Raw genomic sequence first — 17,516 nt, forward strand, 5'->3', positions numbered from 1 at the left:
CCTCAGTGATTGGATTGGGCGTTCAATAAAATATTACAACAACCTTTGTTTTTATTTCATGAAAATAATGTTTAATAATGTGTTTGTGTATTTTTTTAACCCTTTACTAGTATTGGATTAATAATGGATAGGTGTCATAATTGACGCCTCTCCATTATTAATTTGGCTTAATGTCACCTTTCAATAGCAAGGTGGCATTAACCCTTCATTACCCCATATCCCACCGCTACACGGGAATGGGAAGAGAGTGGCCAAGTGCCAGAATAGGCGCATCTTCCAGATGTGCCTTTTCTGGGGTGGCTGGGGGCAGATGTTTTTAGCCAGGGGGGGGGAGGGGGCAATAACCGTGGACCCTCTCCAGGCTATTAATATCTGCCCTCAGTCACTGGCTTTACTACTCTGGCGGAGAAAATTGTGCGGGAGCCCACGCCAAATTTTTCCGCCATTTAACCCCTTAATTTACTAGCTAGAACGGCCAAATTTTGCATAGACACACTACTGACATTAGTAGTGTGGAATATGCAAAAAAAAAAAATGGTGATATGAGATGGTTTACTGTATGTAAACCAGGTCTCATATCATGTCGGGTTTAGGAAGGAGAAAGCAAAAGCTGGCAATTGAATTACCGTCTTTAAAGCTATCTAGCGCTGGAAGAAATATATATATATATATATATATATATATATATATATATATATATATATATATATATATATATATATATATATCTATCTATTCTATGTGTACACATTTATTCTACCTATTCTACTGGAAGCTGTCAGTGTGATTTTACTGTACACCGCAATGAATTGCCGGCTTTTCTCTGTAACAGCGCTGCGTATTTCTCGCAAGTCACACTGCTGGTCCGTGTGTAATCCGTATTTTTGGGGCTTCCATAGACTTTCATTGTGCCGTATGTTTTGCGAGTTTTACGGACGTAGTTTCTGCGCTCTTACGTCCGTAAAACTCGCAAGTGTGAAGCCGGCCAAAATAAGACTGTTATGCATTTCTATTGACCATATGAATAGGATTTTAACTAGTTATTCTTCATATTTATACTTTGCCAGTGTTTTCTATATCAGCTCTCTTTATAGGTTTCCTTTAGGATTCATAGATGTTCGATCATCACAAAAGGGGGATGGGGAAGTTTTTTCTTGCCTCCCTCATACAGTGGGGCAAAAAAGTATTTAGTCAGTCAGCAATAGTGCAAGTTCCACCACTTAAAAAGATGAGAGGCGTCTGTAATTTACATCATAGGTAGACCTCAACTATGGGAGACAAACTGAGAAAAAAAAATCCAGAAAATCACATTGTCTGTTTTTTTAACAATTTATTTGCATATTATGGTGGAAAATAAGTATTTGGTCAGAAACAAAATTTCATCTCAATACTTTGTAATATATCCTTTGTTGGCAATGACAGAGGTCAAACGTTTTCTGTAAGTCTTCACAAGGTTGCCACACACTGTTGTTGGTATGTTGGCCCATTCCTCCGTGCAGATCTCCTCTAGAGCAGTGATGTTTTTGGCTTTTCGCTTGGCAACACGGACTTTCAACTCCCTCCAAAGGTTTTCTATAGGGTTGAGATCTGGAGACTGGCTAGGCCACTCCAGGACCTTGAAATGCTTCTTACGAAGCCACTCCTTCGTTGCCCTGGCGGTGTGCTTTGGATCATTGTCATGTTGAAAGACCCAGCCACGTTTCACCTTCAATGCCCTTGCTGATGGAAGGAGGTTTGCACTCAAAATCTCACGATACATGGCCCCATTCATTCTTTCATGTACCCGGATCAGTCGTCCTGGCCCCTTTGCAGAGAAACAGCCCCAAAGCATGATGTTTCCACCACCATGCTTTACAGTAGGTATGGTGTTTGATGGATGCAACTCAGTATTCTTTTTCCTCCAAACACGACAAGTTGTGTTTCTACCAAACAGTTCCAGTTTGGTTTCATCAGACCATAGGACATTCTCCCAAAACTCCTCTGGATCATCCAAATGCTCTCTAGCAAACTTCAGACGGGCCCGGACATGTACTGGCTTAAGCAGTGGGACACATCTGGCACTGCAGGATCTGAGTCCATGGTGGCGTAGTGTGTTACTTATGGTAGGCCTTGTTACATTGGTCCCAGCTCTCTGCAGTTCATTCACTAGGTCCCCCCGCGTGGTTCTGGGATTTTTGCTCACCGTTCTTGTGATCATTCTGACCCCACGGGGTGGGATTTTGCGTGGAGCCCCAGATCGAGGGAGATTATCAGTGGTCTTGTATGTCTTCCATTTTCTAATTATTGCTCCCACTGTTGATTTCTTCACTCCAAGCTGGTTGCCTATTGCAGATTCAGTCTTCCCAGCCTGGTGCAGGGCTACAATTTTGTTTCTGGTGTCCTTTGACAGCTCTTTGGTCTTCACCATAGTGGAGTTTGGAGTCAGACTGTTTGAGGATGTGCACAGGTGTCTTTTTGTACTGATAGCAAGTTTAAACAGGTGCCATTACTACAGGTAATGAGTGGAGGACAGAGGAGACTCTTAAAGAAGAAGTTACAGGTCTGTGAGAGCCAGAAATCTTGATTGTTTGTTTCTGACCAAATACTTATTTTCCACCATAATATGCAAATAAATTGTTAAAAAAACAGACAATGTGATTTTCTGGATTTTTTTTTCTCAGTTTGTCTCCCATAGTTGAGGTCTACCTATGATGTAAATTACAGACGCCTCTCATCTTTTTAAGTGGTGGAACTTGCACTATTGCTGACTGACTAAATACTTTTTTGCCCCACTGTATATCAGTGATTTTGGGTCCCATTATTGATCTCTATCTTTTTTTCTGATGTTTGCCTTATAGTCTGACCTTTTCCCACCGCTAAGTATTCATGAGTATATATTTATTAATAAACTTTATTCGATAGTTATTACTAGTGATGAGCAAATAGCTTTGGATAACTCCTTATCTGAATAGAAGAAGAAATGAAGGCAGCACTCCAAAGGCCCAGGAGGAGTGGGGCAGAATAAAGTTCTTCACCTGAAACAATTGGAGTGCTGCCTTCATTTCTTCTTCTGTTTAGTTTGGCAAGTATTGGACTGTTTGCCTGGAGGCCTGGCACCCGCATTAAATTATTGTGCTGTTCCGTTTTTCTCTTAATTCCTTATCTGAATAGCTGCAGTGGGAACCCCGGATACCTGGAGCGCCCCCGATAATCAGGTGTCTGGCTCCGCAGCTGCAGGTGTCGCTGCTGTGTGACAGTCACAACACACAGGCTGTCCTCCATACATGTAACTGTCACACAGCAGCGACACATGCAGCTGCGGAGCCGGACACATGATTGTCAGGAGCGCTCTGGGTATCCGGGTTCCCACTGCAGCTATTATCCGCAGCTATCCGCTCATCCCTAGTTATTATAATTGCTTGCCCCTATATTTCTTTTTTTCTTTACATATATTACTGATTACTGTTAATATTCCAACTGGGAAATTCTTCTTGGTTTTATATAACAGTTACATGTTCTGCCCATCAAAGACATAGACTGTCAGGGTGCCGGTCTGTCGCAGCCCAGTACGTTTGCGAGGTGGGTGTCGGCACTTGGCTGTCGGGTGATGGGGCAGCACCGCACAGCAGCAGCAGTGTCTACTGATACCGCATGCTGAGGTTTGTCGGGTGATGGGGCAGCACCGCACAGCAGCAGCAGTGTCTACTGATACCGCATGCTGAGGTTTGTTAGCTGTCATCCTAGTTGCAGCCATTCCTCACTGGAGCAGGTGAGAGTCAGGCCCTTTATTAACTCTTTGCAATGCATCAGATAGTAACCAGTGACTATCACATGGAAAGCTGCAGTACAAGACCTGTCTTCTGGTTATAATGGATTGCTATAGATTCTTATGGCCGAGTCTGATCCGCAAACATGAATGAAAATAGGACGCGCTCAGTCTCTTGGATCCGTGATATTGACAGATGTGTGAATCTATCCTAAACTCTGCTGCCCGACTAATCCACCTGTCCCCCCGCTATTCCCCAGCCTCTCCCCTCTGTCAATCCCTTCACTGGCTCCCCATTACTCAGAGACTCCAGTACAAAGCCCTAACCATGACATACAAAGCCATCCACAACCTGTCTCCTCCATACATCTGTGACCTCGTCTCCCGGTACTTACCTACCCGCAACCTCCGATCCTCACAAGATCTCCTTCTCTACTCCCCTCTTATCTCCTCTTCCCATAATCGCATACAAGATTTCTCTCGCGCATCACCCCTACTCTGGAACTCTCTACCACAACATATCAGACTCTCGCCTACCATAGAAACCTTCAAAAAGAACCTGAAGACTCACCTCTTCCAACAAGCCTACAACCTGCAGTAACCAACTATCCACCAAACCAGTGCATCACCAGCTCTATCCTCACCTACTGTATTCTCACCCATCCCTTGTAGATTGTGAGCCCTCACGGTCAGGGTCCTCATTCCTCCTGTACCAGTTATGACTTGTATTAAGATTATTGTACTTGTTTTTATTATGTATACCCCTCCTCACATGTAAAGCGCCATGGAATAAATGGTGCTGTAATCAAATAATAATTGATCCATTTTGCTATCACATCTGGAAGCCCTGGGACGGGTCACATGGATGTGAGCGCCGCCTGGTGGCAGTACATGGAAGGACAAGCAGCTATCACATCTCTCCCATAGGGTGCAATGTACACGGGAAGCTGCACTCTGCACACTAGCAGGGGCTCCATGCGGGGCGGGGGGCTCCATGCGGGGCGGGGCCCCAGGCTCAACCGCCAGCACAGGCTGCAGACACCAGAGCACACGCTGCAGGTCACTGGCTGCCATATGTTTCCACGTGATGTGGAGTGATGCGTGGATAATCACGGAGGGGCCGGTGTGTGGCGCCCGCCAGCTCTGCACATGCTCCGTGCTGTCAGACGTCTCCCCCTCACCATGTCCCCGGCGCTGTCTCCCACTGCTGCAGCTCTTCACGCTTCTCTTCCTCCCGGCTTCCGGTTACGAGCTGTCAATCACTTACCGGCAGCACACGTGTCACACAAACCCCGCCCACCAAGGCGTTCAGCACTTATGACGCATGCGTGACAATTTCATGACGAGCAACAAAACTACATGTCCCAGCGTGCAAGCGAGAGAGGGCGGAACCATTACTAGAACGGGGGAGGGCGGTGTGTGAGGAACTTGTCGACATCTTATAAGTGAACTCCAAACATTTCTTCTAGACATATAAAACCATTTATTTTAGTCAAATCACTGCTATAGTTAAGAAACAGGTAATGGTATAAATGTGCGGTGTTTATGTGACTAAGTAAAGCCCGGCATCCCACTTGACCCAGTCCATTTCCATAGCAACCACTGGTAACAAACTATCAGCTGAGCTCAGAGCTAAAGAGCTGAGGAGGCGCTGGAGGCTGAGGGTCAGGTATGGTCAGTGTGGGGGGCTTGTTTATTGGGGTCTCTGAGGTGGGGATGTGATCCTGATTCACCACACACCCCATCTCACACCTGAGGGGCAATGAGACATAATGAGGGGAATGTGCGGGGTCTCTCCGTGTCACCACACACCCATGGCACATCTAGGAGCTGGGGTCACCATGAGGGGCAATGAGACATAATGAGGGGAATGTGCGGGGTCTCCGTGTCACCACACACCCATGTCACATCTAGGAGCTGGGGCCACCATGAGGGGTAATGAGACATAATGAGGGGAATGTGCGGGGTCTCCGTGTCACCACACACCCATGGCACATCTAGGAGCTGGGGCCACCATGAGGGGTAATGAGACATAATGAGGGGAATGTGCAGGGGTCTCCGTGTCACCACACACTACATGTCACATCTAGGAGCTGGGGTCACCATGAGGGGTAATGAGACATAATGAGGGGAATGTGCGGGGTCTCTCCGTGTCACCACACACTACATGTCACATCTAGGAGCTGGGGTCACCATGAGGGGTAATGAGACATAATGAGGGGAATGTGCGGGGTCTCTCCGTGTCACCACACACACATGGCACATCTAGGAGCTGGGGTCACCATGAGGGGCAATGAGACATAATGAGGGGAATGTACGGGGTCTCTCCGTGTCACCACACACTACATGTCACATCTAGGAGCTGGGGTCACCATGAGGGGTAATGAGACATAATGAGGGGAATGTGCGGGGTCTCTCCGTGTCACCACACACCCATGGCACATCTAGGAGCTGGGGTCACCATGAGGGGTAATGAGACATAATGAGGGGAATGTGCAGGGGTCTCCGTGTCACCACACACTACATGTCACATCTAGGAGCTGGGGCCACCATGAGGGGCAATGAGACATAATGAGGGGAATGTGCAGGGGTCTCCGTGTCACCACACACTACATGTCACATCTAGGAGCTGGGGCCACCATGAGGGGCAATGAGACATAATGAGGGGAATGTGCAGGGGTCTCCGTGTCACCACACACCCATGTCACATCTAGGAGCTGGGGTCACCATGAGGGGTAATGAGACATAATGAGGGGAATGAGCAGGGGTCTCAGTGTCACCACACACTACATGTCACATCTAGGAGCTGGGGTCACCATGAGGGGCAATGAGACATAATGAGGGGAATGAGCAGGGGTCTCCGTGTCACCACACACTACATGTCACATCTAGGAGCTGGGGTCACCATGAGGGGCAATGAGACATAATGAGGGGAATGAGCAGGGGTCTCAGTGTCACCACACACTACATGTCACATCTAGGAGTTGGGGTCACCATGAGGGGCAATGAGACATAATGAGGGGAATGTGCGGGGTCTCTCCGTGTCACCACACACTACATGCCACATCTAGGAGCTGGGGTCACCATGAGGGGTAATGAGACATAATGAGGGGAATGAGCAGGGGTCTCCGTGTCACCACACACCCATGTCACATCTAGGAGCTGGGGTCACCATGAGGGGTAATGAGACATAATGAGGGGAATGTGCAGGGGTCTCCGTGTCACCACACACTACATGTCACATCTAGGAGCTGGGGTCACCATGAGGGGCAATGAGACATAATGAGGGGAATGTGCGGGGTCTCTCCGTGTCACCACACACTACATGCCACATCTAGGAGCTGGGGTCACCATGAGGGGTAATGAGTCATAATGAGGGGAATGTGCAGGGGTCTCCGTGTCACCACACACTACATGTCACATCTAGGAGCTGGGGTCACCATGAGGGGCAATGAGACATAATGAGGGGAATGTGCGGGGTCTCTCCGTGTCACCACACACTACATGCCACATCTAGGAGCTGGGGTCACCATGAGGGGTAATGAGACATGAGGGGAATGTGCAGGGGTCTCCGTGTCACCACACACTACATGTCACATCTAGGAGCTGGGGCCACCATGAGGGGCAATGAGACATAATGAGGGGAATGTGCAGGGATCTCCGTGTCACCACACACTACATGTCACATCTAGGAGCTGGGGTCACCATGAGGGGCAATGAGACATAATGAGGGGAATGAGAAGGGGTCTCCGTGTCACCACACACCCTTGTCACATCTAGGAGCTGGGGTCACCATGAGGGGCAATGAGACATAATGAGGGGAATGAGCAGGGGTCTCAGTGTCACCACACACCCATGTCACGTCTAGGAGCTGGGGTCACCAAGAGGGTAATGAGACATAATGAGGGGAATGTGCAGGGGTCTCCGTGTCACCACACACCCATGTCACATCTAGGAGCTGGGGTCACCATGAGGGGTAATGAGACATAATGAGGGGAATGTGCAGGGGTCTCCTTGTCACCACACACCCATGTCACATCTAGGAGCTGGGGTGACCATGAGGGGCAATGAGACATAATGAGGGGAATGTGCGGGGTCTCTCCGTGTCACCACACACTACATGCCACATCTAGGAGCTGGGGTCACCATGACGGGTAATGAGACATAATGAGGGGAATGTGCAGGAGTCTCCGTGTCACCACACACCCATGTCACATCTAGGAGCTGGGGTCACCATGAGGGGTAATGAGACATAATGAGGGGAATGTGCAGGGGTCTCCGTGTCACCACACACCCATGTCACATCTAGGAGCTGGGGTCACCATGAGGGGTAATGAAACATAATGAGGGAAATGTGCAGGGGTCTCCGTGTCACCACCCATCCATGTCACATCTAGGAGCTGGGGCCACCATGAGGTGTAATGAGACATAATGAGGGGAATGTGCAGGGGTCTCCGTGTCACCACACACTACATGTCACATCTAGGAGCTGGGGTCACCATGAGGGGCAATGAGACATAATGAGGGGAATGTGCGGGGTCTCTCCGTGTCACCACACACTACATGCCACATCTAGGAGCTGGGGTCACCATGAGGGGTAATGAGACATAATGAGGGGAATGTGCAGGGGTCTCAGTGTCACCACACACCCATGTCACATCTAGGAGCTGGGGTCACCATGAGGGGTAATGAGACATAATGAGGGGAATGTGCAGGGGTCTCCGTGTCACCACACACCCATGTCACATCTAGGAGCTGGGGCCACCATGAGGGGTAATGAGACATAATGAGGGGAATGTGCGGGGTCTCTCCGTGTCACCACACACTACATGTCACATCTAGGAGCTGGGGTCACCATGAGGGGTAATGAGACATAATGAGGGGAATGTGCGGGGTCTCTCAGTGTCACCACACACTACATGTCACATCTAGGAGCTGGGGCCACCATGAGGGGTAATGAGACATAATGAGGGGAATGAGCAGGGGTCTCCGTGTCACCACACACTACATGTCACATCTAGGAGCTGGGATCACCATGAGGGGCAATGAGACATAATGAGGGGAATGTGCGGGGTCTCTCCGTGTCACCACACACTACATGCCACATCTAGGAGCTGGGGTCACCATGACGGGTAATGAGACATAATGAGGGGAATGTGCAGGAGTCTCCGTGTCACCACACACCCATGTCACATCTAGGAGCTGGGGTCACCATGAGGGGTAATGAGACATAATGAGGGGAATGTGCAGGGGTCTCCGTGTCACCACACACCCATGTCACATCTAGGAGCTGGGGTCACCATGAGGGGTAATGAAACATAATGAGGGAAATGTGCAGGGGTCTCCGTGTCACCACCCATCCATGTCACATCTAGGAGCTGGGGCCACCATGAGGTGTAATGAGACATAATGAGGGGAATGTGCAGGGGTCTCCGTGTCACCACACACTACATGTCACATCTAGGAGCTGGGGTCACCATGAGGGGTAATGAGACATAATGAGGGGAATGTGCAGGGGTCTCCGTGTCACCACACACCCATGTCACATCTAGGAGCTGGGGTCACCATGAGGGGTAATGAAACATAATGAGGGAAATGTGCAGGGGTCTCCGTGTCACCACCCATCCATGTCACATCTAGGAGCTAGGGCCACCATGAGGTGTAATGAGACATAATGAGGGGAATGTGCAGGGGTCTCCGTGTCACCACACACCCATGTCACATCTAGGAGCTGGGGTCACCATGAGGGGTAATGAGACATAATGAGGGGAATGTGCAGGGGTCTCAGTGTCACCACACACCCATGTCACATCTAGGAGCTGGGGTCACCATGAGGGGTAATGAGACATAATGAAGGGAATGTGCAGGGGTCTCCGTGTCACCACACACCCATGTCACATCTAGGAGCTGGGGTCACCATGAGGGGCAATGAGACATAATGAGGGGAATGTGCGGGGTCTCTCCGTGTCACCACACACTACATGTCACATCTAGGAGCTGGGGTCACCATGACGGATAATGAGACATAATGAGGGGAATGTGCGGGGTCTCTCAGTGTCACCACACACTACATGTCACATCTAGGAGCTGGGGCCACCATGAGGGGTAATGAGACATAATGAGGGGAATGTGCAGGGGTCTCCGTGTCACCACACACTACATGTCACATCTAGGAGCTGGGGTCACCATGAGGGGCAATGAGACATAATGAGGGGAATGTGCGGGGTCTCTCCGTGTCACCACACACTACATGCCACATCTAGGAGCTGAGGTCACCATGAGGGGTAATGAGACATAATGAGGGGAATGTGCAGGGGTCTCCGTGTCACCACACACTACATGTCACATCTAGGAGCTGGGGTCACCATGAGGGGCAATGAGACATAATGAGGGGAATGAGCAGGGGTCTCATTGTCACCACACACCCATGTCACATCTAGGAGCTGGGGTCACCATGAGGGGTAATGAGTCATAATGAGGGGAATGTGCAGGGGTCTCCGTGTCACCACACACTACATGTCACATCTAGGAGCTGGGGTCACCATGAGGGGCAATGAGACATAATGAGGGGAATGAGCAGGGGTCTCAGTGTCACCACACACCCATGTCACATCTAGGAGCTGGGGCCACCATGAGGGGCAATGAGACATAATGAGGGGAATGTGCAGGGGTCTCCGTGTCACCACACACTACATGTCACATCTAGGAGCTGGGGTCACCATGAGGGGCAATGAGACATAATGAGGGGAATGTGCGGGGTCTCTCCGTGTCACCACACACTACATGCCACATCTAGGAGCTGGGGTCACCATGAGGGGCAATGAGACATAATGAGGGGAATGTGCGGGGTCTCTCAGTGTCACCACACACTACATGCCACATCTAGGAGCTGGGGTCACCATGAGGGGCAATGAGACATAATGAGGGGACTGTGAAGGGGTCTCTCAGCTCTTCGCAGAGTAAGGTCTTCTAGAAGAATAAATCCTCTTCCCATGGTCGCTATCCGCAGCGGTTCCGTCATGGTCACATTTTCCGCCATGTTAGTGATCATTGTAGTCATTTCGTGATGTCCACTGTTGTCTCGTTACAGTCTGAGAAAATCTGGAAAATGTGTAAGAGAGGGTCCTAGTGAATGGGAGGAAGTACTGGGGTCTTCTTACACTCTTACTTTTTCCGGATGCTCCCAATGTCTGTGTTTGCGTGGGTTTGGGGATTTAGATTGTAGGGGAAAGTGATTATGCCATCTATACAGGGCTGCGGAATATGTTGGCGCTATATAAGTGAAATTAACAAAAAAGTATGGTTCCCCATTCACGAGAAAGTGACCGATGTAGCCTCCATCTAATATGTCTTGTAGCCTCCTGACTGTTCGGGGACATAAGTATTAGTAGGTTGGAAGTTAATCTCCCTAGCCTTGTGTTGTGTTTGCTTTGTCCTTTTGTTTGGTTCTGGCAGCGGGTCTCTCATAGAGAACAAAGGAGCACGTGGGTGATCCGAATATTTATGGGTCATTTACGAACCAGTCAGCTCTCGTATGGGAGCCTCACCTCAGTGAGAGCCTCTCTGCAGGTTCCAAGTCTCATTGATGTAAAGTTACACCATCCTGCTGCTGAAGCTGAAACTCCTGAAAAATCCTCTGCCATTGGCTTTCGACAGATGGGTGGTGGTAGGATAGATGGTGGTGATTTTACCATAAATATGTGCTTACTTGTAATAGGACACAGATTTAATAAGGATCTGTTTGGGATCTAAAAGAGCTGACTTTCTGGTGAGTGGAGACAAAATGATTTAGGTTACCAAAAAGAGTTGGACCGCCCATGTCTAGAGTCGGTCCGCCCATGACTAGAGTTGGACTGCTCATGACTAGAGTCGGACCGCCCATGTCTACACTCAGTCCGCCCATGACTAGCGTTGGACCGCCCATGACTAGCGGTGGACCGCCCATGACTAGCGGTGGACCGCCCATGTCTAGACTCAGTCCGCCCATGACTAGCGTTGGACCGCCCATGACTAGCGGTGGACCGCCCATGACTAGAGTCGGACCGCCCATGACTAGAGTCGGACCGCCCATGACTAGAGCCGAGTGCTCCCGTGGATGGGGTAGTTGGGTGAGATAGCTGCCAGCTGAACAGTAACTTGTCCGTTGCTTGCTAATGAGTGTGGCCAGCTACAGTGCCTCCACTCTTACTGCATACAAGAGCATAGTCTACTATACCATTGCAGACATAGGCATTCGGTTAAACCACATGTTCCGTGCAATCTACGGTAGATTTTTTTTGCAATAAGACCCTACATATTCTGCTGTAGCCTTGGAGGCTTTCACTGGAGATGGAGCCAGGAAATACATCTGGATTATATCTCCAATGGAAGGCTCAAATGTGGTGTGAACAGTCAGCAATCAAAAATTTGGAGAAAAACTCACTTGTGAATACAGAATACAGGGTTTCATCGGAGGAAGAAATGAACCTGAGTGTTTGTGCCCAGTCCTAGCAGGAGAGTTCTGCCCTTCTGTGAGGCCAAGTTCACACGACTACACTTAATGGTCCATATACAGGATGTGAGGCCTGGACTTTACCATGTGTCCCCCATCCCAAACGAACAGGCTCATATGCGTCTATGATGCTTTAGGCCCGGGGTGAAGCCCTGAAGTCAGCCCAGACATCGTTACTTGCATATTAACCATGAACTCATGTGCACACGGCCACAGTGATCAGAACTTCTGCCTACTTACTTTGACGTGCAAGAGGTTTTGTGAAAAGACAGCTAGAAAATCAAGAGAATTTTTAAACATTAAACTGTGTAAAAGAAAAGCTCTATATTAACCAATCACAGCGCAACTTCCATTTTGTGATTCACTATTGAAAAAACAAATCCTCTATGTCATTGGTTCCCTGATTGAAAAAGTATAGAAGTCATGGAAGAACAGAAGAACGGTATTGTCACCCGCGGCGTTCTGTATGACATTACTGAATCGTTCAGACGTGAAGCGCTGCTCGTTAGTCTCTGTTAATAATATATAGTCGCTGGACACGAGCTTATAAATAATTCCCAGGCTTTCACACCTTCCAGTTTCACTCATTAGTGATAACGAGACTGATGGCGTCTGGAGTCTTCTGTGTTCTTCAGAGTATGATTAACAATAATCAGATGCCAGTAATATCCTCCATATTTGTAGCTAAAGACCTTGTGGCTTCCAGGATGCACAATTTTATTTTTTAAACTGCACTCTACAAAGTGTTCACTTACCATACAGAGGTTATCCTCTACTCTTATGCTGATGACCTATCCCAAAGACAGATCATCAGCATAAGATCGGGGGTGTCCAACACCTGAAACTCCCACTAGGTAGAGCAGCTCAGCTCCTATTGAAGAGAATACTAGCTAATCTGCAGCACCCAGCAATGGATGATGTACAGAGCTGTGCTCTTCTGCTTTATACATTGTTTAAATCTGACCCCTGCAAGAGTTGATATCGGCTGATTGGTGGGGAGGCCCGATGTAGACCCCCCAAGATCTTATGTTGATGACATTTCTTAAGGATAGGTTTTCTATAGCGTTGGTGCAAATCGGTTTCCAGGGACAGGCCCATCGACCACGTTAGTAATCTGCGACCGCTGGATGGGACCCCTGAGAACCACCTCCTACCTCACGGCATCTGAGGTTCTTTGTCAAGTTGGCTGGCGCGATGTCATTGCTGCAGTGCAATACACATGTGACTACCAGGCTGGCTAATCAGAAGAAGAGCCGCAGACGCCAGGAGGCGATTATCAGGGCCTTCATCCAGGGACAAGATGTTACCGACATGGCCAGTGGACCCGGTCCTGTGAATCGATTCACACCAACTCGAGTCTTCAGTATATAAGTAGTGGAAAACACCTTTTTATTTTTTTTTGCCATCAGCTGTGTAGTATGAATAATGTTTTCTCTATGTTTTATCAATGCTGCATGATAAAAACAATTTACACAAAAAGTGACCGAGCTGGGGGAGAGCTTTTTTTTTTGCAGAATGAGCGGTAGCTTTTATACGTGACATTTTTGAGGTATGTATTTTTTGAATTGCCTTTTTATGATGTTTTTTTTTTTTTGGTGAGCTGGAGCAAGCAAAAAATAGTACTTTTGATCAGGTTAAAAAAAAATTTGATAATTTAATATTGTGGATTGTTACAGGTTCAGTAATGATGTGCATTTTTATATTTTTAAATTGATAAAGTATTTTTTAATGGGCAAAATTGTCGTTTGAGGTTTTTTTTTCCAGAATTTAATTTTTTTTTAGATTTTTTTTTGTTTTGGCTGCACTAGGTTATTTGAACTTCAGTGAGTTTGATCGCTCATGTAATCACATAATAGACTGCCATACTTACTACGTAACACTGACAGGCAAACTATTAGAACATGCCTCTGGAACAGGCGTCGCACGATTACAGTCATGTAAGCCATGGTAAACCAACTCCCATGGTGGAGCCTTTAGGGACCACAGTATCTAAAGGGTTAAACTGCTGGGGTCGTGGCTAGCAGAGCATAGCTAAGTAACATAGTCTTAACATTAAAAAGGCAAAAAGGAATATCCACTGCGCTCCCAGGCAACATGTCTCAGACCTACATGGTCTTTTGTCAAGCCTTGTACCGTGTCGTGAAACATGTGGCCTGGGAGCGCAGTGGATATTCCTTTTTTGCCTTTTTTTTTTGTGCTGTTGTGTTCAACCTTTTTTTGTGCCTTTTATACAACTGGATCAATAAAACAATTCCTTTAAGCTGATGCGAGTGCTGGCTATCATTTGGACCAGGGCCGGCTCCAGGTTTTTGAGGGCCCCGGGCGAAAGAGTCTCAGTGGGCCCCCCCCCCCTTTAACACATACCACGATTCATGATGCCCAGATACAGCAGAGAAATATAGGTATAGTCCAATGCCATAATTCACTTCTTACATGAGTGATAGCTATTGTAAATTCTGCAGTGTATATATACAGGACAGGAGGAGTGGTGCTGTGCGGTGTATATATACAGGACAGGAGGAGTGGTGCTGTGCGGTGTATATATACAGGAGAGAGGTACTGTGCGGAGTATATATAGAGGGGAGTGGTACTGTGCAGTTTATATATACAGGGGAGAGGTACTGTGTGGTGTATATATACAGGACAGGAGGAGTGGTACTGTGCGGAGTATATATAGAGGGGAGTGGTACTGTGCGGTGTATATATACAGGGGAGAGGTACTGTGCGGTGTATATATACAGGGGAGAGGTATTGTGCGGTGTATATATACAGGGGAGAGGTACTGTGCGGTGTATATATACAGGGGAGAGGTACTGTGCGGTGTATATATACAGGGGAGAGGTACTGTGCGGTGTATATATACAGGGGAGAGGTACTGTGCAGTGCATATATACAGGGGAGAGGTACTGTGCAGTGTATATATACAGGGGAGAGGTACTGTGCAGTGTATATATACAGGGGAGAGGTACTGTGCAGTGTATATATACAGGGGAGAGGTACTGTGCGGTGTATATATACAGGGGAGAGGTACTGTGCGGTGTATATATACAGGGGAGAGGTACTGTGCGGTGTATATATACAGGGGAGAGGTACTGTGTAGTGCATATATACAGGGGAGAGGTACTGTGCGGTGTATATATACAGGGGAGAGGTACTTTGCAGTATATATATACAGGGGAGAGGTACTGTGCGGTGTATATACAGGGGAAAGGTACTGTGCAGTGTATATATACAGGGGAGAGGTACTGTGCGGTGTATATATACAGGGGAGAGGTACTGTGCAGTGTATATATACAGGGGAGAGGTACTGTGCGGTGTATATACTTCAACAGCCGCCCAGCCCAGGCCCCCAGCACCTGTCCTGTATATATATTATATACACTGTATCTATACAGGCTGTGCTGGGGGCCTGGGCTGGGCGGCTGCTGTAGTATATATATATATATATATATATATATATATATATATATATATGTCAGCTGCAGCCTCCCAGCCCATGGCCGCCCCCCAAGGTCACCCAGACTGTCAGAATATACAGCGATATAGCATGGCACTCACTCAGGTGCTGGTAGCAGCTCCTCCAGTCCGGAATCTGCCTGTGCCTGATTAGTTCAGCACTGCACACAGCCAGGAGAGCAGAGCAGGAGAACTCTCCGCCCACAATGTCACGCTGGCTGTGTCCTTAACCCCTATGTGCCTGGCCCTGCACTGACTGAGAAGATGCTTGTGCCAGGCAGGGCAAATTGAAAGGGTAGAAAGGGTTAAAGCGGCCAGATGGATGTATGACTGCGTGAGTGGGCCCCCCTGTCTTGTCAGGGCCCCGGCACTTGCCCGGGTGCGTCGGGTGCTGACGCCGGCCCTGATTTGGACTGTTGCTGTTACTGGAGTATTTTGTCATGCACCCGGACAGATGAGCAGTTTGCGCCTTTTTTCACATTTCTATAGAAGAGTTTTGTAGGCATGCTCGGGTGACGTGTAGAGGTTACTGTTCAGACAAGAGGAGGAGATGTCTCCATCATCAATGACAATGGTGGCCCCAGTGTTATCTGCCTCCAGGGTTATAATAAAGGTGTTACCTGTTCTTGGAATCCTGTCTGTGAGGATAATGATGAGCCTGCAGAGAAGTGTTTTCAGTCTATCGTGAGCGCAGTACGAGCAGCAATATTTTACAATATTCTTAGAAGGGTTGCCGACATTGAAAATGACATTGAAAAAGGGGTCATCCACTATTGAACAACCTGTGTATAATAGCTCCATAGAGCAAACTAATCTAAAAACACTCTGTACCTACCTCCCAAACTCATTTGGTTCCTGTAATGTCCCATGACTGCTGCAACGAATCTGTGGCCGCTGATCTGCGGCAGCGTTTACTATTCCATCAGGAATAGTGAGCAGCTCCTTAAATCTAACTGATGACCGCACTTTTGGATGACACCATTGCCTATAACATATTACTTTCTTTTCCTTAGGATACAAGGTGTGTGAGATCAGCACTTTACAACAATGCCAAGCGAAGTAAAATCCGATATGGACCGGATCGGTCTGTTCCGTGAGATGGGCTACATCAGCATAGGAGATAAATACGTCACGCCCTGTTCTAGTAAGTTGGCTTCATCAAATCTATGTATAATGCGAAGATGTATAACAGAAGAAGAATTCCCAATGTGTTAATGAGATCGGGTACTAAGAGACTATAAAATATGGCTGCTTTATTCCAGAATCCGCACCTCTTGTCTACGGCCTAACTATTGCATTTAGGTGACTGGCGCTGCTTCTGGGAGAAAGCGGGCATATTTTCTAATCGGATGCAATCTATTAGCCTGTTCATGACCAGTGATTTTTTTCTCTTTGTTTTTTTTTCTTCCCTTCTTCCAAGAGTTATAGCTTCTTTACTCTTCCATCGACACATCCAGACGAGAGATTGTTTTTGTGGGGACGAGTTGTGGTTTAGAATGACTCCATTCCTTTAACATATATTGTACTGAAAAACAGCGTGTACTGGGCAGTAAATAGTTTAGTCAAGAATGTTAAAAAAAAAAACATAACTTTTTTTGTGTTGATGGACCTTTAGGCTACTTTCACACATCCGTCGGCTCGACGTACCGACGGACGTTGTGCTAAATTTAGCACAACATGGGCAGCGGATGCAGTTTTACAACGCATCCGCTGCCCATTGCGATGAGCGGGAAGGAGGAGGAGGCGGAGTTTCGGCCGCGTCGCACAAAAAAAGTTACATTGAATTTTTTTGTGCATCCAAAACACGACGGATCCGTCACACGA

At 47.8% G+C, this 17,516-nt stretch overlaps 2 protein-coding genes across 3 annotated transcripts in view; one reads left to right on the forward strand and one right to left on the reverse strand.

Moving 5' to 3' along the window:
• Positions 1-5,040, reverse strand: part of UFSP2 (UFM1 specific peptidase 2) — a 47,082-nt gene extending 42,042 nt beyond the window's left edge. For both annotated transcript variants that reach the window (XM_069744332.1, XM_069744333.1), the window contains exon 1: positions 4,927-5,040. In XM_069744332.1, the coding sequence (XP_069600433.1) occupies positions 4,927-4,929 (3 nt within the window). In that variant the 5' untranslated portion in view covers positions 4,930-5,040. The remainder of the gene's footprint in view (positions 1-4,926) is intronic.
• A 312-nt stretch (positions 5,041-5,352) lies between these two features.
• Positions 5,353-17,516, forward strand: part of CFAP96 (cilia and flagella associated protein 96) — a 36,720-nt gene continuing 24,556 nt past the window's right edge. The window contains exons 1-2 of the mRNA XM_069745775.1: positions 5,353-5,414; positions 16,706-16,836. Of these exons, the coding sequence (XP_069601876.1) occupies positions 16,740-16,836 (97 nt within the window). The 5' untranslated portion in view covers positions 5,353-5,414; positions 16,706-16,739. The remainder of the gene's footprint in view (positions 5,415-16,705; positions 16,837-17,516) is intronic.

This window comes from Ranitomeya imitator, chromosome 1 (genome assembly GCF_032444005.1).
Source record: "Ranitomeya imitator isolate aRanImi1 chromosome 1, aRanImi1.pri, whole genome shotgun sequence".
NCBI lineage: Eukaryota > Metazoa > Chordata > Amphibia > Anura > Dendrobatidae > Ranitomeya > Ranitomeya imitator.